Below are 26,854 nucleotides of genomic sequence, written 5' to 3' on the forward strand. Positions count from 1 at the left end.
TTTGTTAGACAAATTAAAACAATTAAAATATAGGTTTTTGGAAGCATTTTGCTGTCTTAAAAAGACTCTCACTAGTAGTTTTCCAGAGTACCACAGATCGACAGACATAACTATCGATTTTTGCTCCGGTAGTCAAACTCAACAGAGCAGTGCGATTCGATAGAACGCCAGAGCTTCGTCAAGACTTCGTTTTTTTCCGGCAGTCCTCGACTTCCGGAAATTACGTCAGCAACCGCCGCCGATGGGATTAGAAAATCATGGCGTCCGTCACGACAGGTGAGGGAGATTGTGTTGTTCTTTTTGCTTTGTTTTTGATTTTTTTGCGAAATAAATAATGTTTTGGTCAATGGGAACCGGTGCCCCTGGGTAGTAATGTACTGCTTCTTGGTTTGTGGTTTTCAGTGGTAATCGGTCGTTTTTTCGCGAGGTGGTGGGGATTTGCCAAGAGAGACGAATTGGAAAAAGAGCAGGCCGACATCCGATGCAACAGCTGCTCCGGCATGAGTGAGGACTTGAGCTCCTCTAAAAATAATTGCACGGCGTCATGCCAGCCGGCTAGCGAGTGGTGCATAGCGGAGAGATTGGTGAGCTACTGGGCTAGTTTTGTATTTGATCATATTAAGGGCGTGAATAGTCTCCTGATTAAAAAAAATATATATATGGAGGATTTAGGGTGATTGGTAGTTTGATGGGTTTACAGTGATAACTACTTAATAAAACCAGCCGTGCAGTTATTGACATGCGTACATGGCATTGCTTGTTGAATTTGAATCAAACGAAGTTGAAATAAATAAACCACAGACATCTGTCTATTCATTTCTTCATTGTGAAGTTCAGTGGACCTGCTCTGAATCTGATCGCAAGCCAGAACGACGATAGTTCACAGAAGAACACACACAGCCCATTCCTTCACACCAAGACACTCAAAGTCGGCAGTGACTCTAACATGGGCGTCTGTCTTAAGGGGAAGGAACCCAAACTAATCGAATGGAACTGACGTTTAACAGTAATGGCTCCCAGATCCGGTCCTCGGGGCACTCTGTGGCTGCGGGATTTTGTTCTAACTAGATTCACAATCACTGATGATAGCTGTGAGGATTTCTCTTCTTATGGCTGTGATTTTCTGAATGCAGAATACGATTCTTACATTTATAACACATTTAGACAAATTTCTATTTTTACTATAGCTTTCGATACTTAGCTGAGTTTTGCTATGTTCTTATTTTTGCCCTTTTTCTGTGTAGTTTGCTTCATTAATTGTATCTTAATGACGATTAAAAACAAGCAGACAGCAGGACAAAGACCACTGAATGATGAAAGGCTGTAACTACTTCAGCAGCAGACCCACTAATTGGTAAATAATGGATTGAATAATCCGAACACTTGGAAAAGCAGAATGAAAATCAAGATGAAAATATAAGTAAAAATAAACTACATTATTCCTATATAACTGCATAGTACATTTTAATACAAACTTAGTTTTGTAATTTCTACATTGACTTAAGAGCACAAAAGCTGGGAAGTGTCTGCTCACTTAGTCTAGGGGTCCAGTTAAAAACAAAAGTTAGAACAAAAACCTGGCAGCCACATGGGGGACCCCTGGATCGAGTTTGTGAAGCACTGACTTGAAGAGTATTTCTTTGCTGGTCAGAATTTATTATGGTTTTCTGGGTGCTTTTTAGGTCTGCAAAACGATCTAACTTTGCTAGAGAATACTTGTAGAAGAGCAACTAGACTGATTCCATTAATGTAAGGTATGAGCTGAGAGGAAATATTGACAACTGGTTTGAACCTTTTCAGTTTAAGCAAAAGGAGGTTAAGATGTGACACAAGTGTTAAAATTACAGTGCAATCAGAAATGATTCAGAGCCCTGCAATTTCTGAATGTTTTATTGTGTTATAGACTTTGTTTGAAATTTATATATTTGCCATTTTTGCCCATCAACATACACTTGCTAACTCCTAATGGCAAAGTAAAAACATTTTTTAGAAAGGTTTGCAAATTTATTAAAAACTAGCAAAATATCTGCACTTCACAGAGGCAAAGTACTGCCTTAAAATTTTTATTATCAAGAAAATTAAACCTTTTTAAACTGAGGGAAAATATACCAATAATTATTTGTTAAGGATCTCTTTGTACACCACATTGTCAGTCCGGCCCTCCGGTTGTAATATGACCAAGCTGTGTGCTGAGCTTACTCTTGAGCATGTAACGTACAGTTGGCCATGTGAACAGTAATCTTGTCTCAAATCTCACAGCTTGGATTGCTGCTGTCATAATCGGTTTGAGTTTCATGGTTTGTTTCAATGACGACAGTATTTGTAGGACTTGTTGTGTTGAAGTGACATTTGGCATCTGTCAAGCGTTGTAAGTATACAACCGGTTTCATCGATAATTTCACATCCAGCTTTGGTACACTTGAAAGTGACAACCGAACAATTCAGCGGCAGCCATCAACTCACATGCAGAACCATAGGTGAAGGGCTTAAGCATTTCACTCTTCTAGTGCTCCTGTGTAGTCTAATTATCTCCTGTACCGTCATCAGTCCACACCTTGAACCTGTCCCAGTCATTCAATACATAAGACACAATGTTCCTCCGGATATCAAGAGTGAGCCTGATATGGCCGTGCAATATGTAACAAAGAGAATGGAAAAGGCAGGTGCCATCTCTGGGCAAGGAAACCAGTCGATAAGTGACAGTTCTTTGATCGATGGTGATCACCTCAATAGACATGTTAATGGGGGTACGGTTGGAATGATAAAAGGAAATGGGTACCTGAACAATGTAAAGTAAGTCTAAAATACCTACACAATAACTATAATCGTAATAAACTAACAATAAAATAGCGGAGAAGCCGTGGATTAAATAAAAAGGCTGTAGTTATCAGCAGGGAGACGTGAATCCCGTGGCGAAGAAAGGAAGGGAATGTAGAGACCGGAGCGACGGATGGCCTTATATAGGCAGGCAGCCAGCCAACAACATGGGAGTTGTTTAGATGGGGGACCCAACGGCGCCTCACACGGTGACCGAGCTGCAGGCTATGGACGTATATATGTACTTAAGTAGGATTCAGTTAGCGCTGGGAACCCGCGTACCAAATTTCTCGAAGATGGGCCCATAGGTAACAAAGAGCTTTGGAAAGTTCAATATGCCGGCCGACAGTGGCATCATGCCACCGAAATAAGTACGTACATTGGTTTCGATTAGCGCAGGGAAGCAGCTTACCAAATTTTGTGAAGATGGGACCGCTAAATAAGAAAGTTCAACATGGCTCGAAATGAAACCTGCTTAACTTTTGTAAGTAAGCTGTAAGGAATGAGCCTGCCAAATTTCAGCCTTCTACCTACACGGGAAGTTGGAGAATTAGTGATGAGTGAGTGAGTGAGGGCTTTGCCTTTTATTAGTATAGATCAAAAATTGAAACCTGGCATTCATAAAAATATTCAGATCAGTTTTTAGTATACGAGGTGAGACACAAAAATTACCAGATTGATAAAAAATAAATATATTTATTGAATGAATTGCAGCATTCTAAACCTTGTCACCTTCTCTATAATCCCCCGTCTCGATCGCTGCACCGCTCCATCCGTATCTTCCATTGATTGAAACAGTGCAGGAAGTCTTCTTACTTGAGGCTCTTCAACAGGCTTGCCATTTCTGTCTTCACTTTATCCATTGAAGAAAAATGTGTTCCCTTCAGGTCACATTTTTTATTTTTGGAAACAAGTAAAAATCACAAGGAGCTAAATCAGGCGAATTGAGAGGATGATCGGGGAGAGGAATGTCTTTGTCAGTCAAAAACTGCTTTATGGAAAAAGCATTGTGCGCGGGGGTGTTGTCTTGTCTCGCTGTTCGATTTTTTTCACCCGACATTGTCGCAGCAAGTCGTGTAGCGATTGTTGTGCAAATACCGACTTGGCTATTCACAGGATATACCCAGCCAGTCGGCTGTTTGAGAGGGCGTGTAGGAGGGGATATAATTCTGCGATTCACATCCAGCCGACCTCCACATGGTTTTCCAGGAAAGCCCCAAGCTCAGTCCGGTTATTTTTGTGTCTCACCTCGTATTTAGTGTATGCATATTTAGTGCTTTGTAGATGCACCTTTAGCAGCAATTCCAACTTTGAGTCTTCTTGGGTAAGTCTCTGCAAGTTTTACGCATGTGGCTTTGGAGAGTTAAATAAAAGTAGCTAGAGCCCTAATGCCATCTGATTCCACTGCCCATGGTTATCGTTATAACATGCATTTTCTGTATTTATATAAATTTAATTGCTGGATCAAGCACACCATCAGTACATTACATATACATTACATAACTCCATGAGAACCAATTCACATTTAGCTATAGTATGTTGAAGCCAGGGTGGTCTGAGCATGCACCATTTTCCTAAGCAGTGCTTCGTTTTGTTTGTCTTGTGAACGTGAGGCAATGCTGGCCGCTCCGTATTCGTTTGTCTTTTTCCATCCCCACATTATTATATGCCACATTGTGTCAAATTGTAATGGATTGCCCTCTCCCTACCACACGCGCCACATATGCGACAAGCAACTGTGGTGGCTTCCTTATCTGCTAAACCATGGTAAAAATATGTGAAAATGTCTACCGGTGTACCACTCACAACTTCTCACATACATTAAAACGTGACTGCTAACCAATTTAAATGTTAATGGGTCAGTAACTGTGCAGTGTTATATGAAAAGAAAAAAACTTCAGTGTCTATGATGATCTACTTCTCTGTTTGAAAAAGGGTACATGTGAATGCACTGCTTTAAAACATCACATGCCATCTGCTTTACATTTGGTGCTACTGAGGAAGGAGAGGAGCATGGAGTGATGAGATTGTGTTGTTCTGACGGCAGCCTCACTTCTCAATGTCTCTCTGCTGTCAGTTGAAGCGTTATTTGACTTGCTTGACACAGTTACAAATGAGAAACATTTCGCTATTGTGCTATGTTGTCTATACAATTTGACAACCCTGCATTTGTTTGGAAGGTGCACTTCTATCAAAAGGGTATCTCACGTGGTGCCAATCACAAACATTTCAAGTTAATAAAGGCCACATCGGGGGACCATTTTGAATAGGCTATTGGTGGCTAATGGGTTTATGGAAGTTTATTTAGTATGCCACATGTATACACTTGGTGTCAGGATTTGGTTGGGGCTGCGTCTCTAGACATTATTTTTGCCTGTAAGTTTATTTTCACCCCCTCCCAGCCAGACGATGCATGATACAATACAATACAATACAATACAATTTGTTTTTGTATAGCCCAAAATCTCAAAGAGTGCTGCAGTGGGCTTTAACAGGCCCTGCCTCTTGACAACCCCCCAGCCTTGACTCTCTAAGAAGACGAGGAACAACTCCAAAAAAAACCCAGTAGGGAAAAAAATGGAAGAAACCTCGGGAAAGGCAGTTCAAAGAGAAACCCTTTTCAAGGTAGGTTGGGCATGCAGTGGGTGCCAAAAAGAAAAAGGGGGTCAATACAATAAAATACACAGAACAGAACAAATCCTCAATACAGTATATAAAAAAAAAAAAATTTAGAAGTACGTAGCAGAATTTAACAATGGATGATATCACATAATATGATTTGGATTTGTTCAGAGTCCTTGAGACCTCAGCCATCAAGCTGCTTCCCCCATTTGGCCATTGCACAGCTGAAACAGTGGTGGGCCAGCCAATCCGATGAAAGGGCCTCTCTTTCCCATGATTCCAGCGATCCTCCATCAGGGATGACTTTACCGTAAGCAGGCACAACAACTTGGCAGGTCGGCCATGGCACCATGTGCCACATTTGAGTACCGAGAAGAGAAACAATAGGTGAGGGTTAGTATTCAATTCTAACTATCATGTTACTTATGTTTTAGTGGTAATGACTAACAACAGAGATGCAGTCTGTACAGTAAATCAGCAGCTCTAGTCAGGGTGTGCTAATCTGAAGTAGTGAGTCTTCAGCTGGGATTTGAAAGCTGAGACCGAGGGGCATCTCTTATAGAAGCAGGCAGACGACTCCACAGTTTAGGGGGTCCTGGAACTAAAAGCTCGACCTCCTACTGCTATTTTATTAATCCTTGGAATCATAAGCAGACCGGCATCTTGAGATCTTAATGTGCGCTCAGGTTTGTAAGTCATGATAAGTTCAGACAAGTAAGCCGGACCTTGGCCATTTAATGCTTTATATGTTAAAAGGAGGATTTTGAAATCTGCCCTAAATTTAACCGGGAGCAAGTGTAAGGATTTAAGAACTGGAGTTATGTGTTTGTATTTTCTTGTTCTTGTGATAATTCTTGCAGCAGCATTTTGGATTAACTGGAGGCTGTGTAAAGAACAGTTTGAACAGCCAGTGAAGTCGCATTGCAGCAGTCAATCCTACTAGAAATAAATGCATGAATTAATTTCTCAGAATCCTGTTTATTTAGAAAGCGCCTTAATTTCCTAACATTTTTAAGATGGAAGAAACATGATTTGGACAACTGTGTAATATGTGCTTTAAATGACCTGCTAGAGTCAAAGAGAACTCCGAGATTACAGGCTGATTCAGTAAAATTAATGGTGATTCCAACTGAGTTAAATGATGACAGAATATTGTTGTGATCAGCGTCATTCCCTCCAACAATTAACATCTCTGTTTTATCTGTATTTAAAGACAAGTAGTTCTCATCCATCCAGTCCTTTAATTCACTAACACTAATTAAAGACAACATCGGAGAAACTTCATTTGATTTAAATGAAAGGTATAACTGGGTGTCATCTGCATACAAGTGAAAATTAACATTATGTTTCCTAATGAGAGATCCCAGTGGAAGCATGTAAAGTGAAAACTAGGGATGCACCGAAATTTCGGCCGCCGAAAATTTTCGGCCGAAATAGCATTATTGGTTTCGGCCTAAACGTAAGAAAGCGCCGAAAATAAAAGCGAATTGTGTGCCACGCCTCTCCCATCCTCCCGTCTCGTTCGCGCTGTCATTACGCATCAAACACGGAGTATGTCGGCGGTTTGGAAGTACTTCAAAGTTTCAGATGAGGACAGCAAAGTTGCAATAGGGGGTTCAACAGCAAAGACATTTTCGACTACAGGTTTAATACACCACCTTAAGTCAAGACACGCAATTGAATTTGAGGAATACCGTCAAACAACGTTGGTTAAAACTAAGCCAACTAGCACATCAACACCCTCGGTTGCCACATTTTTCGAAAAAATTAAGAAATTTGCAAATGACAGTGCTAAAGCACGTGACATAACAGAGAAAGTAATGGAATTCATTGCTTTAGATGACGAGCCGTTTTCAGTCGTGGAGGACATCGGATTTCGTAGGCTAATACACCACATTGAGCCGCGTTACACACTGCCAAGCAGACGGTATTTTGCAGAGACCTCTCTACCTGAAATGTATGACCGTGTTGCAAAACATGTTCATGAGCTCATGACCACAGATATCTCTGCTCTAAGTTTTACCACAGACATATGGAGCTCTGACGTTAGTCCAACTAGCATGCTCAGTTTGACAGCGCAGTGGATAAACGCGAGTTTAAATTGCAAAACATTCTGCTTCATGCACAGGAGTTTGTCGGCTCACACACTGCAGCAGCAATATCCGATGCTTTGGCTAACATGTTTGAAACTTGGAACATAGACAAGTCTAAAGTGCATGTGATTGTGAGAGATAATGCACGGAACATAATAAAGGCTATGGATGACAGTGGATTAAAGAGCATACCTTGCATGGCACACACGCTGCAGTTGGCTGTGAATGAGGGATTGCTTTGTCAGCGGAGCATATCAGAAATCACAGCAACTGGGAGAAAAATTGTGGGACATTTTAAGCATTCTCTGCTTGCTTATTCCAGACTACAAGATTTGCAAAAACAGTTTGGGATGCCAACAAAACGACTACAGCAAGATGTGGCCACTCGCTGGAACAGTACATACTATATGTTGCAGGGATTACTTGAACAGAAGCGGGTTTTAGCTGCATACATGACAGATCACGACCTGCCAGCAACTTTGAGTGCACATCAGTGGATGTTGGTGGAAAACATTGTCTCTCTTCTCGCCCGTTCGAACAGTTAACCAAGGAAATAAGCTCAGCTCAAGCGTCTGTTGCTGAAGTTATTCCACTGATCGCAGCACTGAAGCGCCTGGTTGGAAAAGAGGCGGAAACAGATCATGGCGTAAAAACAGCTAAAAAAACTCTACTGGAGGCTGTTAACAAACGCTTCCAAGACATTGAGTCCAACCCTCTTTACGGCATTGCAACAATATTAGATCCACGCTTTAAAGACCATTACTTTGACGATGAGAAAAGGCAGGATGTACGCGAAATGGTGCAAACAGAGCTTACGGCTCTTGAAACCTCTGGTGAAGCACAAGCCGCGACGGGGAGAACAGAGCAAACTGTGCCTGAGAAACAGTCACGCATACAAGTGAATGAGGCGCACATTCCTTCGCTTTCTGATATGTTTGACGAAATTTTACAGGAAAGCGTCCCAACCCACAGCGGTGTAAGAGCAAGCGCAGCCTCACAAGAAGTAGCAACCTATCTAGCTGAACTACCCATTGGCAGAAGTGACAATCCACTTGACTACTGGCGCGAACAAAGATCGCTTTCCTTTGCTTGCATGGACTGCGCGCAAGTACTTATCTGCCCCAAGCACCAGCACAGACAGTGAGAGATTATTCAGTGCAGCATCTCATGTTCTTGATGAGAACAGAAATCGTCTCTCCAGCCAGAAAGCTGAACAACTTTTGTTCATAAAGAGAAATCTGCCACTTTTGCTAAAATAAAAGCAGCCTAATTTGATGTTGTTTACAGTTAAAGGTTTGATTTATTTATTCTGTTATTGCAATGTTGTTTTGCACAGTAATTTAAAATTGAAGTAAAACGTTTAATGCAGGTAATATTTTGCACAATTCGTAAAGGCACTAAAAGCTAGCACAGACTGAGTGATTTTATTCAGTGCAGTATGTTCTTCATGAGAAGAGGAACTGTGTCTTCAGCCAGAAAACTGAAAAACTTTTGTTCATAAAGATAAACCTGCTTCTTTTGCTTAAATTAAAAGCAGACCAATTTAGTGTGTATAGTTATGTTGTTTACAGTAAGAGGTTGGATTTATTTATTTTCTGTTTGTGCACTGTTGTTTGGTACAGTAATTTAAAATTGAAGTAAAAAAGCAGCTAGCATTTTTTTTGCACAATTTTGTTACAGAAAGAAATTTTATTTAGTTTTGTTATTGTTAAACAGCCTTATTACTGTTATTTATTATCAATAAAAGTTTGATTGCTTAATTAATTTGTAGTTTTTTTAATACAAACAAAAAGAAAATATTTTAAACATGTTTTTTAATGAAGCCAGTTTCGGTATCGGTTTTCGGCCAAGTGCATCCAAAAATTTCGGTTTCGTTTTCGGCCCAGAATTTTCATTTCGGTGCATCCCTAGTGAAAACAGTAAAGGTCCCAGTACTGAGCTCTGCTGGACACCATATTGAACTTCTGTGTATAATGATGGAGTACTGTCAGCACATTTCTGTACATATTGGAATCGATTTGATAAATAAGAACTAAACCAAGCGAGCACGGGGCCTGTAAGGTCAACATCATTTTCTAGCCTGTGCAGTAAAATCGAATGGTCAATGGTGTCAAATGCTGCACTTAAGTCTAACAACATAATTACATGTTGGGAACATAAGAACATTAGAAACATTTTGACGAGAATAGGCAATTAAGCCCTGCAAGCTCTTTCATCCTGTTCACATAAATTGTCCAAAATAACGACAAGTTCAGATTTGAGGATCCTTAAAGTCCTTCTGTCCACCAGACTACTTGGCAATTTATTCCACTTCCCTTTGGTTCTTTGTGTGAAAAAAAATGATAACATTTATGAAAATTGTGCCCTTAAGTTCCCAAGCATGTGTCTTTGTTCTTGTTGAATTTATTTTAAAGTAACAACTGGGATTTGCTGTACTAATTCCTTTCATAATGTTAAACTCTTGAAACATGTCACCTCTTTCTCTCTTAAACTGAAAGAGATTCAACTCCTTCAATCTGGCATCATATTACTCTGTCTATTACTCTGTCTATTTGCTCTCCTCCTCCTACTGCTGATATGTCTTATTTTGTAATATGGAGACCAAAACTGCACTCGGTACTCCAGGTGAGACCTCACTAGTGCATTACATAACTTAAAACACAAATTTTTTACTTTTTACTAATTATTTTTAAACTAGCTGTGCTGTCCATCTAAGACAGCTTGAAAACCAAGTAATTAATGTAGACTTCAGCATTAATATTTGCAGTGCACCATCCATTGCATTTCTTTTTTTTTTTGTAATGTGTGTAGCAAAAAAAATGTATTACTACAAATATTTGTGATGTACCATCTGTTGGAATGACAAATTCAATGCATATGTGTCTATTACTGTACATGCCGTTTGGTATAGGATTCATAAAAGCAGTGTTAGTGTTTATGATGCACCATCAATTAGAATGACAAACGGAATGCATTTTTTTTTTAACCACAATCTTTTGAAATGACAAGGGATTTAGTAACTGTAAACTAACTGTAACTAACATAGTAACTGACTGGACACTGTGGCAGGAGGCTGGGCGTCACACCCAGCCGGGGCACCTGGAAGGACCAGGAGAGGGACTGTACCTCCCCTGGACCACGAGAGGGCAGCTACCCTGGTTAGTACAGGGGCCACGGGGTTTATGGCTAGGATTTATGCCGAGAGTCGCACTTTACCAGGCAGTAGGTTACGCTGCAACCCTGTCGCTCTGCTTTCTTATGGCCCAGCCTGCACCGAGGGGCTGCATTTTCAGTTCTTTTGGCACATCTAGTCAGTGTCTTATAGCTGATCCACTACCTAAAATTAAAATGCAGCATGGAGCTTTTGAAGTAATTACGAAAGGACATTAGGCATGATTGAGCTTGGAATAGCGTACTTAAACTAAACTTTGAGATTTTTTTTCCTGTGTAATTGCCTTTGGTTTAGCTTAATAAAGTGTTTTGATAGGGAGGGTTTGTTTAAGGCATCTGTGAACTCAATGTGACCCCTTTCAGTTGTGCCTACCTGCCTATCAGAGTTTGAGTCTATGGACAAAATAATGAACGTAAGCTTAAGCAAGATGAAACCTGACACAGTTATTAGTGCTTTAAAATTGTACAGGCCTATTAATTCTGTGCTATGGAGATGATAGCTTTACATTTTCAAGCTCATTTCAGGACGTTTAAGCCTATAAATTGCAACATTAAACCACCATGATTCCCAATGATTCAGACATCCACACACTCACAAGAACCACTTCAGAATTAAGATATCATGTATGTCCTTGGTATTTGGGAGAAAAAAAACACACACAAAATAGCACATGGGTGTCCTTTTTGAACACAGGGCTCTACTTGACGGAGTCATTATTTATCATGTTGGTGGTAGAAATTGCATTCATTTTTGCCTTGAGCTTTTAGCTTCTGTTCTTAAAACTCCCTAGGTGATCAGGATCTCAGATAAGTAATGTCTTTTGTTTCCTTTTGATTTAACACTTAATGCAGCACAATACTGTATTGCATGTTTAGTGGTACTCATTCTATACTAGATAATAAGCATGTCTCAGTTAGCAGATTAATTTCATTATCCTAAAACCACTCTGAAAAATGCATTAATGCTAAGTATGGTAGGTCTTCATTAAGTATTTTCAGACTTCTTGATATTATTGTGCTTTATTATTGTAGTCTTTTGCTGCTGGCTTTGATGAAATAACAAAAATGAAACGTATGGAAAACATACAAAGAAAAACATCACATATTCCTATGGAATTAACACTTAAATCCCTCTTTTTATCTATATTCATGATTGATATATATATATATGCATATATATACACTCACACACACACGCGCGCCCCCTGCTTGCTTCGCACACCCACCCTTTCCTTCACCCAAAGGGGCACACTTCGCATCTGTGTCGCTCGCATTGTGAAGGGGTGGGGGGCAGAACGCATGTTAAGGAGATGCGGTCGGATCAGCTGCTGACTTGCTGCACGTTCTGCTTGTCCTGCTGCGTGTCGATCATTTAAAAGCCTGCGCAGCAGCTGTCCTTTTGTCTCACTGCCTTGTCTCGCGGGACGTTAGTGTCTCTGAGAAAATCACGTATCGTCTCCTTCCAAGCCTTCCAAGATTTTTTTTATAATAGAAAGATATATAGATATATGTATTAGCTGCTGCTAACATTTTTCAATTTTTTACAGCTACTTCGGAATGGATTCAGTTTTTTAAGGATGCTGGAATTCCCCCTGGCCTGGCTGTAAATTATGCAGTGTCCTTTGTGGATAATCGGTATGATGATTATTTTTAATGCAATTTATTATTAGGAAAGTTTACATTAATTTCACAATGTTTCTAGTTGGTGTTCAGCTTCATCGCCATTTGTATAGAGTACAGTGAAATTTTGGTTGGCGATTGAGCCTAGGGCAGCAAATCATTGTATTCTTAAGTTATTTAATGAATTAGTCTACCCAAAAATAGTATATTTTTTGATATATTACCCCATATAGTATATATTGATGGCTAAGAAACATTTTTAATGTTATGCTTTCATGCAAAATGGAGATAACAAAGTTTTTTATATAATGGGGTATATGGTGATCAATGTCACACCACAGCAAACTATATTAAAAAGTCCATGAACAAATCTCACAATTCTCATATCATGTCATCCTGTTGTATGCTTACCATGTCCTAAACACATGTGTTTTTACTAAAATATTGATAAATAAAAAGTGGAATGCGTTCAGACGCACCTAAGCAGTTGAATTGAAGACCATTGGTCATTGGTCTGGAGTCCAGCTTGTTCATTGGCAAGTGAAAACATGATTGGGAAGAGAACATGCATCCTACTTGTACATATCTGAGGCAGTTCAATAAGTGGAAGGTCAATTCACATGTGCATTTTCACAGACTGTCACTAAATAATCTCGAGTTGTGGGTATGAATTTAAATGTAACAATGGAAGGTGGGTCTACATTTGAAATGCTCATTCATGCTGTGAGCACCTTCCATTTTTGTTCACTGAGTGTTTTCCGGAAGTGGATTATCTACCAGTATTTTAGTAAAAATACACATGTTTGGAATGTTGTGAGCATACAAATCACATGAGTTCAAATTTGAATTATGCATCACAAGTAATGTTAGTTTTTTTCCATGGATGTTTTTGATATTGTTTGCTGTTGTCCATGATTTGTCACTGTAGACGCTTATAATCTCAAAAACATTATCTCCATTTTGCATGAAAACAATGTTAATTTTTTTCTTGGCTATTACTACAAATTACATAGGCTAAGTCACATACGAAAATATCATTTTTGGGTGGAGAATTCCTTTATTGTTGTGAACCATCATAAATGTACTTTTACTGGAGTTTTTGTTTTCCTATCTTCCATTATCATGTGGCATTAAAGATAAAAAAAAAAAACTGCTCTAACTACGAAAATATTATATTTATAAATAAAGAATCCTACTTCTTGGAAATTCATTTATCTGTTTGGAGCGGATCAACCGCTATAAACGAGGGTTTACTGTATAACTGTGCAGAGAATATTTATAAACATTGTGGGAGAGTTTCTAAGGGCTTAAAATATATAAAAATAACCATACAAACATATGGTTTCTGCTTCGTGGATTTTCACCTGTCGCGGGGTGTTCTGGAACGCAACCCCCGCGATCGAGGAGGGATTACTGTAATGATTGTAAATGAATTAAAATACATAACATTGAGCTGTGTTAAAAATAAATTCCTGGTTATGTGTCACAGCCTGTAAAGAATCCTTATACTGTTGCTTATGCTGGTATGATGTGATACTTTATGCATTTAAAATGGCAGAGCGCCATTTTGTTGGGTTTGTGGATGGCTTACTGTAACCAAATCTGGTGGTTTAGACCTGTGTAAGCAGTTTATTTTCATTTGCTGGTTCACAGTATTATACAAAAGCAAGATTATAAATGGATTGGTGGATATAATCGTATTCAGTGCATATTAAGTACATTTAAGATATGTATTCCGTAGCAACTTGCCGTAAGTTGAATAAACAGATGAGCAAGCAAGCAATAATTTGCTGGATTAATTTTTAAAGGGTTTTTGAAGTCCACATGTCCGTCATCATCAAGTTCTTCCATGTGAGCCCTGAGTACAATGAGGACTGATTGAGGTAATTTATGTTAGGTAGAATGCCAAAAGGGGGCTGGTTGGTCTTGTGGCCTCGGAACCCCTGCAGATTTATTTTTTTTCTCCAGCTGTGTGGAGTTTTATTTTTTTTTTTTTCTGTCTTCCCTGGCCATCAGACCTTACTTTTATTCTATGTTAATTAGTGTTCCCTTATTTTAATTCTTATTTATTTTGTCTTTTTTTTCTCTCTCTTCATCATGTAAAGCACTTTGAGCTACATCATTTGTATGAAAATGTGCTATAGAAATAAATGATGTTGTTGAACACCATGGAAATAACTGGTGGTACTTTGTATTCCAGGGATTGAGGGCTGACATGATATGTGTTTTGTTTTTTTTTTCCTCACAAGTTAAGTGATGAAATTCCAGATTGAAATTGTGTAAAGCAAAAGGTCCAACATACAAACTAAAAATAAATTAAGGTGAAATAATATTCTTTTATGTCCCAGTTTCACTTACTGTATAAATTAACATACACTGTACAGGCAGTCCCCAGGTTACGTACGAGATAGGGACGGTAGGTTTGTACTTAAGTTGAATTTGTATGTAAGTTGAACAGGTACATTATTTTAATAAATGCTGTTGTTGACCGACTGTAACCAAGTGCTCTGCCAATGAATGACGGAGTTTCACCTCTCTCTGACCTTTTTATTATTTTTACTTTATTTTCCATGGTGATGGTTTTTCTCTTCTTTACTGTATCACCAGCACTTGCATCAAATTTGTGTTTCAGAGACATTGTTGAAGGGTGAAGACAAAAGTTTAAGATGAGCTCTTCTGCACAGCGCTATACACGCTATCACAACAGGAAGGCACAAGTCGTCAACATGTCTGGTGTACTGACAAGAGACAACTTCCTGCTATGTGCATAACAGTACAAGCAGGCTTGCTATTGAGAATGAATGGGGGTGGCGAGGGGCAGTTCATCACCAGCCCACCTCACAGTCACCTCCACTACAGTATGCTGCCTGCAGCGTCCGCCCACCGAGAACGAACACGATGTGGCCAAAGGCGGGTAGTAAATCGCCCCCATTCAATAGGCAGCCATCTGAGGCACACTACCGCCGCCCCGCTCACCCTCAGTGGCCTCTGTTCAGCCACAAGTGGGTCACCACTTGCAGTGTAATCGGTTGCCGCCAGGAGCTGCCTGATGGACACTACACTGCGCAAGCAGTGAAATCACCCCCCACAACCGGGTTACCGCTTGCAGCATTACCAGCCGCTCACCGATAATGAACAGGGCTGCCGTGTGTGGTGGGCGGGCAGTGAAATCGCTTGCCACCGGGAGCCACCCAAGGGACACTGCACTACACTGCGCAAGCAGCAAAATCGCCCCCCTCCAGCCGCCGCTTGCAGCGTCCCCAGGCCGAAGATGATGGAGCGACAGTTACTGAGGCACATGCGGACTGCATTCGTATGTCCGGAACCTGGGGACTACCTGTAATTGCTTAGCATTTTAATTACTCCACGTGTATGGCAACTGTATTTTCAGTTACAGCAACCAATAGCTAATACCTATTTTCAGTTTGGCAGTCACTTTTAAAAGTTAGTGTTGAGCCCTTTCAGATTATATTATTTTTAGGTAAGCTATCTGTGTTTTCTCTCCCATATCCAAAAGATGTGCTTGTGAACTTGATTGACCTATGTGCGAGTGTATCATCGATGTAAAGATGAATGTGCCCTGAGATTGTCTGATGTCTTAACCAGGGTTGGCTGCAATCTTGGACTTGATGCTACAGGGGTCTGGTCCTGGTCCTCCAAGACCTCATAATGCAATTGGGGAGTTCAGAGATTACACAGATGGATGAATCTTTTAGGTGGAGCAGTATGTTTAAGCTCCTTTCAAAGATGATGTGGGCAGTGATTAAGGCAGTAAACCCTCTGCCAGGTGATGTCCAGTTTGGTTTCCTCTCCTGAGATACTGCATTCCCTGAAGTTGAGTTTATTTAATCTGCTATTGCTAACACTGTAGAAGGAAATAAATGTATTAAGCATTTCTAATTTGTTGTTTTCTTTGACAGACCCCCGTGACCCTGTGTTCGGATTCAGCGGGTTGGCAGATGGATGGATGGATGGATGGATGGATGGATGGATGGATGTTTTCTTTGAATTAAGATGACCGTTAATTAAATATAAAGCTGTAGTAAAATCAAGAAAATTAAATGTGCTCGTAATAATCTTGAGAGTAAGAAGAAGCAAATCATTTCATTTATCCTACACCAGTGTCATTCCTCATCAATCTGTTCTTTCCAGATTGTGTCAAGGTTCATTGTTTTGTTGGCACATAAACCATGGTTAAACTTTTTGCCCTCCTCTGGCCTTATTTGATTTTTAAGATGAAAGATAGAGCACTAAAGTTAAAATTTGGTAAAACTGAGTTGATCGTGAAAGTCTAATGTTACTCATGTCTCACTTATGTATTGTACAAAAGTCATTTTAAAATGTTTTTCTGCTTGTGACTTTGTTTCACGCCTTGTGATGGTGCACGCTGATAGGATAAGCCATAGATTATTTGTTTGATTGGTTCAGTGTGTTTTTGGGGCTACTTTCCAATTCAATTATATAAATTAGTTTTTTTTAAAAAAAGACTTCTCTTGACTCTTTTGCTAAAATAATTTTTGATTTTAATTTGTAGCATTCAGAAGAATATGCTGATGGATCTAAGTAAAGAGATTATGATGGACCTGGGAATCACTGTAATCGGTGACATTATCGCCATTCTCAAACATGCCAAGGTGGTTTACAGACAGGTACAGAAGCTATTATCATTTTTAATCTTACATTTCAGTCATTTTCAGGTCACACTATTTAATAAAGAGGTTCATTTTCAGATGCATTGGTTTTTGGTAAGTACGTTTGAGGAAAGAAAACTGCTTGTTCTGATACTTTTTAAAATCAGAAATTTATAAATGGTTTGAATAATATATAAATACCTTTTTGAACAAACATACGTACATTCCTAAGACTGTAAATATTACTTTACATATTTCATATTTCATTTGGCAAGTGGTGAGTGTGAATCCTGAGTTCGGTCACGCTGAAAGTACAGTACTGCAGCGACACTTGGATGTCCCTGGAAGTTGGCATCTGGTATTCCAAATGACAAGTGTTCATGTACACACAACTGTGAATTTTTATTCATAGCACACTTTATTGTACTGGTTGCTGAATAAGAAGACATGTAGCACATTAAAATGATTTGAAAAGCATTCTAGAATTTTATTGCTCTGTAACTATGAGTAATTAGTCCTATAGACCTATGTAGTTCGGAAATTAAAATTCTGTTTGTAATAGTTCTGTATCTCATTTGGGATGCAACTACAAATGAAATCATGTGCTGCAAGCATACTAAACTTAACTGTCTTTTATATTACACATATAGCAAAAAGATATATTGGTACTGAGAGCTATTTAGTCTAGTAAACTTATGTTGTATATTTGTGTGTCAGTAAACAGTAAAGAAAAAAGTACATTTCACATTTCCGGAAGTTACGCTTCTGATTCAGTATGTTTCAGCATGGAAAATGTAACTGTACTTTGTTCATTACCAAATTAGAATATTACAGTTGCCCTTAAAAACTGATTGTGTAGTGGAAGATAATACAAATGGTCATTTAGTTGGTGTAGTACTTGCTGTATATACTGTACTGTATGCTGTCTTCTCACTGACTAATGTAGACTGAATTTTTTCATGAACTTTTAAATAATCAGTCTGTAAGTTATTGAGCCTGCTTGATTCTTTTCAAGGTTGTGCTTTACTGGACCCAGTCTTGATGGCACTGAATGCAAGTTCTGAACTAAAAAGTAGTTTTTGTGATTTCAAGGCCCAGGCAGAATCCCTTTAACTTTGGAATTCTTTTTTGGAGTGCATTCTTCACTATATGTTAATTTTGATAAGTGCTTGCATGCATGACTTGATCAAATTACATTAGTGTTTTTGTTTGTGAAAATGATGCCATTAGTTCAAGTTTCGATTAAACTATATTAAGCAAATGTAAAAAAAAAAAAGCCTGTTTGATTTTATTGGTTTTGCTGTTGCAGGATATGTGCAAAATGGCCACTGAAGCTATATCTGTTGGTCAGTCAAGTGTCCAGGCAGAGCTGAGGAGAACTGCAAATACACGTGAGTATGCCTGCATGCTTCTGAACCATGATGGGTCTGGTCCAGGTGTTGTTATGCGAGCTTGCTTCAGTCCTGTTTTTTTTTTTTTTTAAGCATCTGTGTACTTTCCTCCATTCAGATACATATTATGAACAGCATTTGTGTTATTTATATTTTACATTTTATGTCTTTTATCATAATATTTATGAGAACCTAGGCATAGGAAATTAGTGCCAGGCATCTGCAGGTGGATTTTAGACTTTACTGTATATATGGCAGACTGTAGCAAGTGAACCATCACTTGTAAGCTGGTCTCTACCATGTTCACTTATGACAGTTTTTCCAGACACCAACGTTAAATTTGCTAAAGACTGCACTATCATAGGCCTGCTCCTCATCAACGAGTTGACTTGCATGGAATTTGTGTTCTTCTTGATACATTGGCACCAGGACAACAGTTTCTCCCTTAATGTTAGCAAGCTGGAGGCAGGCCACACTCACAAGTATATTCTAGAAGATGCCGTTAAGAGGGTTAGCGGCTTTACGTCTTTTGGAGTTGTGGAGCCAACCCGGACACAGACAGGCGGACATGTTGTTTTCAACCCACCACACGTTTATTTACAATATTTACAATTGTTAAATTGGTCACACAGACCCAGTTCAGTGCACAATACACTCCAACACACTCAGTCCTGGCCACAATGCCTCTCTTCGGGCCGCCTCCACACCTCCTCTGTGCTTCGTCCTGCCTCCTCCCGACTTCAGCCCTGAATGAATGGAGACGGCCCCTTTTATCCAGTTCCCGGATGAGCCCCAGGTGTTCCCGGCATTCCTCCCTTGGCCACGCCCCAGCGTGGCGGAAGTGCCGGCTGTCCTCCCGGCAGCTCTCTGGGTGCCGTCCTAAATCTTCCCCCCAGCACTTCCTGGTGTGGCAGAAGTGCTGGGGTAACAGGTCTCCAAGGCATTGGGGCGCCTCCTGGCGGTGACCACGGGCCCCTACAGGGTGGAGTTTCAATGCCCTGTACCCGTGGCCCCCAAAGCAACCAGGAAGGCGGCCCCCACATGATCCAGGGTGGGCTTTGACCCTCTTCTGGTCCCTTACGGCGTCCCAGCCGGGTCGTTGCCCCTGGCATCCCTGACAGAGTGTCCTTTACTGATGACTTGAAATGGTCATACCACGGTTTGGCTTTCATCAAGAAGGATCACTAATGGCTTTAATCCTTCACATACATGAGGAAAACCTAGATATCTCCATTTGTGCTCACCAACTTGTATAGGTAGATATCTGATAGATGCCCATCTTTACTGGGTACATAAGACCCTAGTATAGCATGTAGGGCCACAGAAGGGGCTAGTGAAAGCAATGCACATGATTACTGGTGCACAGCTCCCTTCTGTTCAGTAAATGTACAGCACACCATGTCTTTGAAAAGAAAACTGATTTATTAAAGACCTTGTATTTTGTGTATGGTCACTCTAATCCCTCCTTTGTTCTGTCAGTTGATGAAGGGTTATTAGTACTCACACCAGTACATTTTTTATCTTTGGATCATGAGTGTACTCAACTGTCACTCATTAAAAGCACAGTAGTACTGACAACTAATTGAGTGTCTGCCCACCCCCCGCCCTTAGTTTGATTAAGTGGGTTTCAGCAGGTTATGTTAATAATTGTCTTATTGTCTCTTGATGTATTTAACATATTATGTTGTTTCCATTGTATATTGTTTGTATTATACTACTGTGACTAGTGTGTGAGAGTCAAGTAAGTATCTCATTATGCTGTGTGCATGTGACAAGAAACATGAATTTGATCATTAGTCATTTAAAAAATAACCCTGCAGGGGAAGAAAAGAAGTTGAGAATGATTTTGTGCAAATTTAACGTTGCATCCAAAGTATGTAAATTCTTTGTCATGTCCTATATTAGTAATCTAAAAAAAATCTATCATCTGAGCTCCAGTTATTGTTAAAAAGAAAAAGGGTATACATTAAAAAAATACTTTCTTTATAAAATGAGCTGTATTTTTTGATTAAAGTTAATTGATCTCTGCTTGTAAAAGTAAATATACTTTGTAGTGTTGGAGCGGTAGTAAAATGTTGACTTTGGTATTGATACCAGCTTTTGGCCCTAAGTACAGTTACCAAAACGGCACTGAAGCAAATAATGAGTAACTTCCCCCTGTCTAACATCCTCCTTTCCTATAAATGCCATTTCTATTCATGTTATGTGATATTGAGATATGAAAGTTGACACCTTGTGTAGCAGTTTGACATACTAGGTGTTTTATATAGATAGGCTATTACTGAATATTTTTATTGGAAAATTCTGAGGGATCTCCCCAACTAGATACGGCCTGAGTCATCTTAGTTCATTGCTTATTTTTTAAGCTGCTGTCTTGTTGAGGTGTTTATCACACACGCTCATGACTCTTAGAAACCCAACTTCTAATTCTCTTGAGAAACCCATCTTCTAATTCTCTTGTGGCTTGGGTCTGCCACATCTGTTCCTGCCAGAGTTTCCTCCAATTTCCAAATTCCTTTTGATGGCATAGAAAACTGTACTCACCCACATATTGGCTTTACATTTTCTCTAAAGAAAAAAAAAAGACCAACAATTTTCATGTTTTAATGGTCTGTTTTCTTTTATTAATTAACCTTTCTCGCCATTTTCATAGCAACGTACAGTGCAATATTGTCTAAGTAATGCTTGTGAGGGTATACCAATGCAACTTGGTGCAACAATACAAAAAAGAGGGTTTCTAAGTATTCAACAAATGTTGGGACACCTGTATGAATTTTTTGCCTCCGTTTTTGAGGCTTAGTTAACTTTCATTGCTGCAGAAAACCCTTAAGTTGTTACTAGCTCCTTGAAAATGCACGTTTGCATTAAATTACATTATTTTTCACTTTTTGGTATCCTAAACTTTTTTGTAACCTCTTGCAATTTAATACTTACTTTTTTTTTTTTTTTTTACAATTTCAAGTTATTTTGTGTACTTAGAGGGGGATCACACGGTGGTAGAAAATTGCAAATAATAATTTAGCCAAAATGCACACTCCCCAAGATGTGACAAAAAAAGTCTGCCAATAATATACCTTACCCGTCCATAAAAATCCCAAACTTTAACAATAAGACTAGTTGCACCAGTTGGATGTATATATCCCAGTATAGTGTGTAGTGGTGCAGTAGAGTGTTTTAGTATTTCAGGCATTGAAATCTCAAGTTGATTATGATATGTAATAACAGGAAACTAATGAAGTCCTTACACTGTAGCTAATCAAGATTGATCGGACTTAGCCAAATGAATATTGTCCATTGGTCTTTTTATTCTTAATTGCATAATCTAGTGTACAGGGTGCTCATTAAGGCTGTCAGATTAGCCAACAATTCTGATTCAAATGCCAATTTCAAAAATATATTAATGTGAATGTTTTCAAATATATATCTATATATCTAATTCACTAAGGCAAGACACCCATGGAAAGCACGCCGGAAGGGGCGTGGATTCACTAAGCCGCCGAGAAGTGAGACACGTATGGCGCATGCAGGAAGGAGCCACACCCAGCAACTCCAAGACCATTGGATACGACAACAACTCGCAGAGCCACGCCCACCAACTCGGACGCGACAACAGAGAAAAAAGGGCGTCATTTATATTCGTCTGTCGTATAGGCCATATGCACCTCTGACCCACGCTGACTGTTCATAGAGGCATGTTTCTCGTGGAGGTGAATCGCCATATGCAGTGTGTAAAACGGTTTGTGAAGGGTATCCCATGGGATCCTTAAAACATTCCTTTACAACTGAGGTTAAAACGCAACCACCTCGCTACCACCATGGTCAGGTGTCTTGGTGGATTATATATAGAAAGGCAGCCAAAACCGTGCAGAGCAATAAAAAGTCTACGTGAGTCACAGGTGCATCTGGACTGTACAAAGACGACAATGACTCGAGTGACGAGTTGGAGGTGGGCACATGAGCAGCCAGTGCATACTGAATGAGAAATCAGCACACTAGCATGATGGAGGGAGTAGAATGGACATCCTTCTTCTCTCCTCCCATTCCACCCTCCGCGCCTGAGTGCCGCACGGACAATTGTATGTTGGTTCTCTCTGTGCATTGTTACAATGTTGCTTTTCTTGCCGATTTATTACATTACCGATTTTTTAAATGTTAATTTTCTCCCTGTGCTTAAAAATCATTAAAAAACCAGCCTGATTATGCAGCGTATGGTACGCCATGGGTTGGCTAGTACATTGAAAAATCCTAGGGGCAACATGTATGACTTTATATTAGGTACATTACATTACTAATAACACTAACATATTGTTTTCGGTTTCCGTTTTTTTTAACTTCAATGTCTTTGTCACTTCATTGTACTGGTGGGCAAAGTATGTTGAACATTGTTTGTGCTTAATACTGTACGGAGAAGTTCCACATTAATTGGCCTCTGGACAGAAAAATCCTATAAAGAACTTCATCTCCTCATCCCCCTTATTTTAATACATTTTTATTTTAGTACATTTTTTCTATTTTATTTTTCTTGTAGTAAGCCCTGTAAATATAAACTGTATGTACTGTTGCTTAAACCACAGCATTCAAATATGACAAATGGCACTTCACATGTGCCTTCACAGAAGCTAGGCTAATATTTTCTATGCACGCAAAGTCACTTAAGAAAGCAGAGACTATAACCGTCCACACACATTTTTTTTTTACCCGTAAGAAATCCAGGCAAACACTGATTGTGATTACTCCAACTCATCCATTAATTAATCCTTCTTGCTCTTAGCTAAGCGTTTCTGTTCTGCCAGAGGCCAGATGATGTAATGCCAGAGCTCATCTTTCTTCTCTGTATTTAACAAAAAAAAAAAAAACAGACAGCAAAAGCAATCCCATAATGCTTAGTAAAGGATCGTAATTTCAAGAAGTAAAAGGCTGTCCATTTCCGTAAAAATGATGTAAGCTAACCAAATAAGAATAAGGAAGCAGCTGAGCATGGAAATAAAATGCAAGAGTCTATGAAAAAGAGAAGTTTTTGAATTCTAATCATTTTTTTCCTCTTGTGTATCTTACTAATGAAATTTAACATAATGTGACCAGAGTCGATTAGTTATAATTTTTGATTAAAGCATACAATCAATTTTTTTGGAGAATCCAACTTAAAATTTTTCTTTTTGCAGGTATGGCACATAAAGAAATCATTTCACATCAGGTGGTTTCTTTCCTTGCTTTCTTGTGCTAACTTGTTGAATACTTGCAGGATATTTTCTTTCAGCAAACAGTACTGCATTCTGCTGTCTTAGCGTTGCACACCATATTTATTTAATGACTGGGAAATGGTATTGTATGCAGCTGATTCAGAAAGAATTCAGACCCCTTCACATTCTGCACAGTTTGTGTTGTAGATATAATTTTAAATTGATAAATTTGCCATTTTTCCCCATCAATCTACACTTAGTAACCAATAATGATAAAGTTGAGACATGTTTTCAGAAAGATTTGCAGATTTATTACAAATCAAAAACTGAAATCTCATTTCAGTATTCAGACCTTCAGTACTTTGTAGAAGCCCTTTTGGCAGCAATTCCAGCTTTGAATCTACTTCGTAAGTCTCTACAAGCTTTGCACACTTGGATTTGGGCAGTTTATCCCATTCTTCCTTGCAGATCCTCTCAAGCTCCATAAACTGCCATCTTCAGATCTGTCCACATGTGTTCTCTGGGGTTTAGGTCTCGGATTTGGCTAAGTCACTCAAGGATAGCCAGAGACTTGTCCCAAAGTCACTCAAGCATTGTATTGGCTGTTTGCTTTGGTTTATTGTTGTGCTTAATTCTGACCAGTCTTACTGTCCCCTGCCACAGAGAAGTACTTCCACTGCATGATGCTTACCACACCACTGTAAAGAATTGTATTAGGTAGGTGATTAGCAATGCCTGTTCTTCACCAGGCATAGTGCTCGTAGTTCTTCTCAAAGAGTTCAGTTTTTGTCTCATCAGACCAGAGAACCTTTTTCCTTATGCTTTCAGAGTCCTTTGAATGCTGTTTGACAAAATTCAAGTGGGCTTTCATATGCTTTTTGTTCAATAGTGGCTTCCCACAAGTCATGCTACCATAAGTGCCTGAAGCAGGTTCTCCCGCTTCAGCAAAGGAATTCTGTTGTTCTGTTAGAGTGATTGCTTGGTTCTTAGTCACCTCCCTGACCAATGCCTTTCTTGCCTGGTTACTCAGTTTGGTCAGACAGCCAACACTTGGAAAGAGCTGTGGTAGTTCCAGATTTGTTTAATTTCACATGTCGAGGCTATAGTGCTCCTTGAAATACTTAAATCTTTAGAAATGGTTTTATTCCATTATCCTGGTCTATATCACACCACGGTTTAATTGTAGACTGGACTGGATTTTGTCCTGACATGCAGTGTAAATTGTGGAACTGTACATACAAGGGTGTGTGCCTTTCTAAAGATGTCCATTTAATTAGTTTTGCCACAGGTGGACTCCAATCTCAAACAGAAAGGATGCATCTGATTTAAATATGGAGTACCGCAGTGAAGCGTCTGAATACCTGTATGAGAGATTTTAGTTTTTCATTTTTTATTGAATTCAAAACCTTTCTAAAAACCCTACAGATTTTATTTTTTTATTTTTTTCTCCAGCCATCTGGAGTTTTTTTTTTGTTTTTCTGTCCACCCTGGCCATCGGACCTTACTCTTATTCTATGTTAATTAATGTTGACTTATTTTATTTTTCTCACTGTGTCTTTTATTTTTCTATTCTTCATTATGTAAAGCACTTTGAGCTACTTTTTGTATGAAAATGTGCTATATAAATAAATGATATTGTTGTTGTAAAACACATTTTCATTTTGTCATTATGGGTAATTGAGTGTAGACTGATTTGGCAAAAGTGGCAAATTTATTAATTTCATTAATCTACAACACAAAGTGCAGAAAATGAAAGGCGGTGTCTGAATCCACTGTTTACCTCAAATGTATGCACAAGAACCACGTGTAAAGGTAAATAACTAAAAATAAAAAGAATGTTACTTTTCCAAAAAATACTATATATATAACATACTTTAATCATAGTAACCATTTATTAACAATCTTTGTTTTCTGAAGATGGGAATGATGCCCAGAACTGCATTTTTAATAGTGGCTTGAAGCTTATAAGGAGCACAGATTGCATTGTTACAGGAAAAGTTATTTCCTGACTAAATACATTCAGATTTTTCAGCACCGGTGTTAGTAGTTCCCCTTCCTACAGCATACATTTTCCATAATCTTTATTGAATGTTTCCCACTAGTCCACTACTAATCACTCTTAAGCCTCACAGCTACAAGCTGTGCATCTACCGCTGTTTCCTCCTTTATCTTTACCCTCTTTCTTGTCAAATCTTAACTGCATATTTTGGTTGACACTGAGAGATCAGCTGACGTCTGCAAGAAAGCGCACTGCTCACAATGTTCAGATACAGGCTCAGTGCGACTGACTAGGTAGAACACTTTGTTAGTTGACGTTGCAAAGCGCTTGCCTGGAACTGAAGATTACAGGTTCAAAACTGATCACCGACAGCTCACTACAGTGCTAATCTTCGAACTGACAGACTTCGTGGATTGAGTCCACAGCATTCTGACATATCATTAGTTCAAGTAAAAGTTTGAATAAATATTTAAAAAATAAAAATTGCCAAATGAAGTTGAATGTATGGCCAAAGGACTAAAAACAGAATCTGAGTAAGCATTCAGTTGCATTCAGGTAGCAAAACATGTTTGGGAGGTGAATGGGAATTGTAGAATATATTAATAAGTGATACATGGACTTCCTTCGGAAATTACAGAGTTTCACATAAATGGTAGTTCTTGATAAGAAGTTACATATACAAAATCTCAAGTGTATCTATGTGTATGGATATGCCACAGTTGAGAGAAAAGTGTAAACCACTTTTTCAATAATATCTTTTTATTATTTTGTGCTATATTGAAATGACATTTGACTTTATTTCCTTTCTCTTTAGCTGCATCCCGAATGATTGCTAATAGCTTAAGCAGGGAATCTCCTCCAGGCACACCTGTGCGTCGACCAGACAATCGTCTCTCTGTTACGGTTTCCAATAAACAGGCTGCGAAAATTGCTAAAACAGGTGAGTCGGAGGAATGAGTAAGGTAACAGTAGTATGTATTGCATTTTTAGATACCAGTAAAGAATGCAAATTGTCATCCTGCTGTGGAAAATATGAAATTATAGGTAATTAATGGCAATGTTTCATTTTTCTTTTTTTATTCTTATGGCAGGTGTTTCATGCATATATGCTTTTTCCTGAAGTAGCAGCAAAATACATTTTTATTGAAATCAAAATTATGTTAAGTTCTAAACAAAAGTGTTTAGAAAGTTAAATCTTTTTGCAATGATCATTTTTATTGTCCTAACCATTGAATTGCATGATGGGCTGTTTGCTTTTTTTAACTGCTTTCATATAAATTGTAATTGTTATATTCTATTAACTGTGAATAAACTAACCATCAGGTTTCAG

The 26,854-nt window shown here is 38.9% G+C and overlaps 1 protein-coding gene across 1 annotated transcript in view; it reads left to right on the forward strand.

The window, feature by feature from the left end:
- The first annotated feature begins 217 nt into the window (after positions 1–217).
- Positions 218–26,854, forward strand: part of c11h19orf47 (chromosome 11 C19orf47 homolog) — a 49,351-nt gene continuing 22,714 nt past the window's right edge. The window contains exons 1-5 of the mRNA XM_039768111.1: positions 218–276; positions 12,251–12,338; positions 16,858–16,972; positions 18,264–18,345; positions 26,339–26,464. Of these exons, the coding sequence (XP_039624045.1) occupies positions 258–276; positions 12,251–12,338; positions 16,858–16,972; positions 18,264–18,345; positions 26,339–26,464 (430 nt within the window). The 5' untranslated portion in view covers positions 218–257. The remainder of the gene's footprint in view (positions 277–12,250; positions 12,339–16,857; positions 16,973–18,263; positions 18,346–26,338; positions 26,465–26,854) is intronic.

The sequence above is a fragment of the Polypterus senegalus genome, chromosome 11, assembly GCF_016835505.1.
Source record: "Polypterus senegalus isolate Bchr_013 chromosome 11, ASM1683550v1, whole genome shotgun sequence".
Classification (NCBI taxonomy): Eukaryota; Metazoa; Chordata; class Cladistia; order Polypteriformes; family Polypteridae; genus Polypterus; species Polypterus senegalus.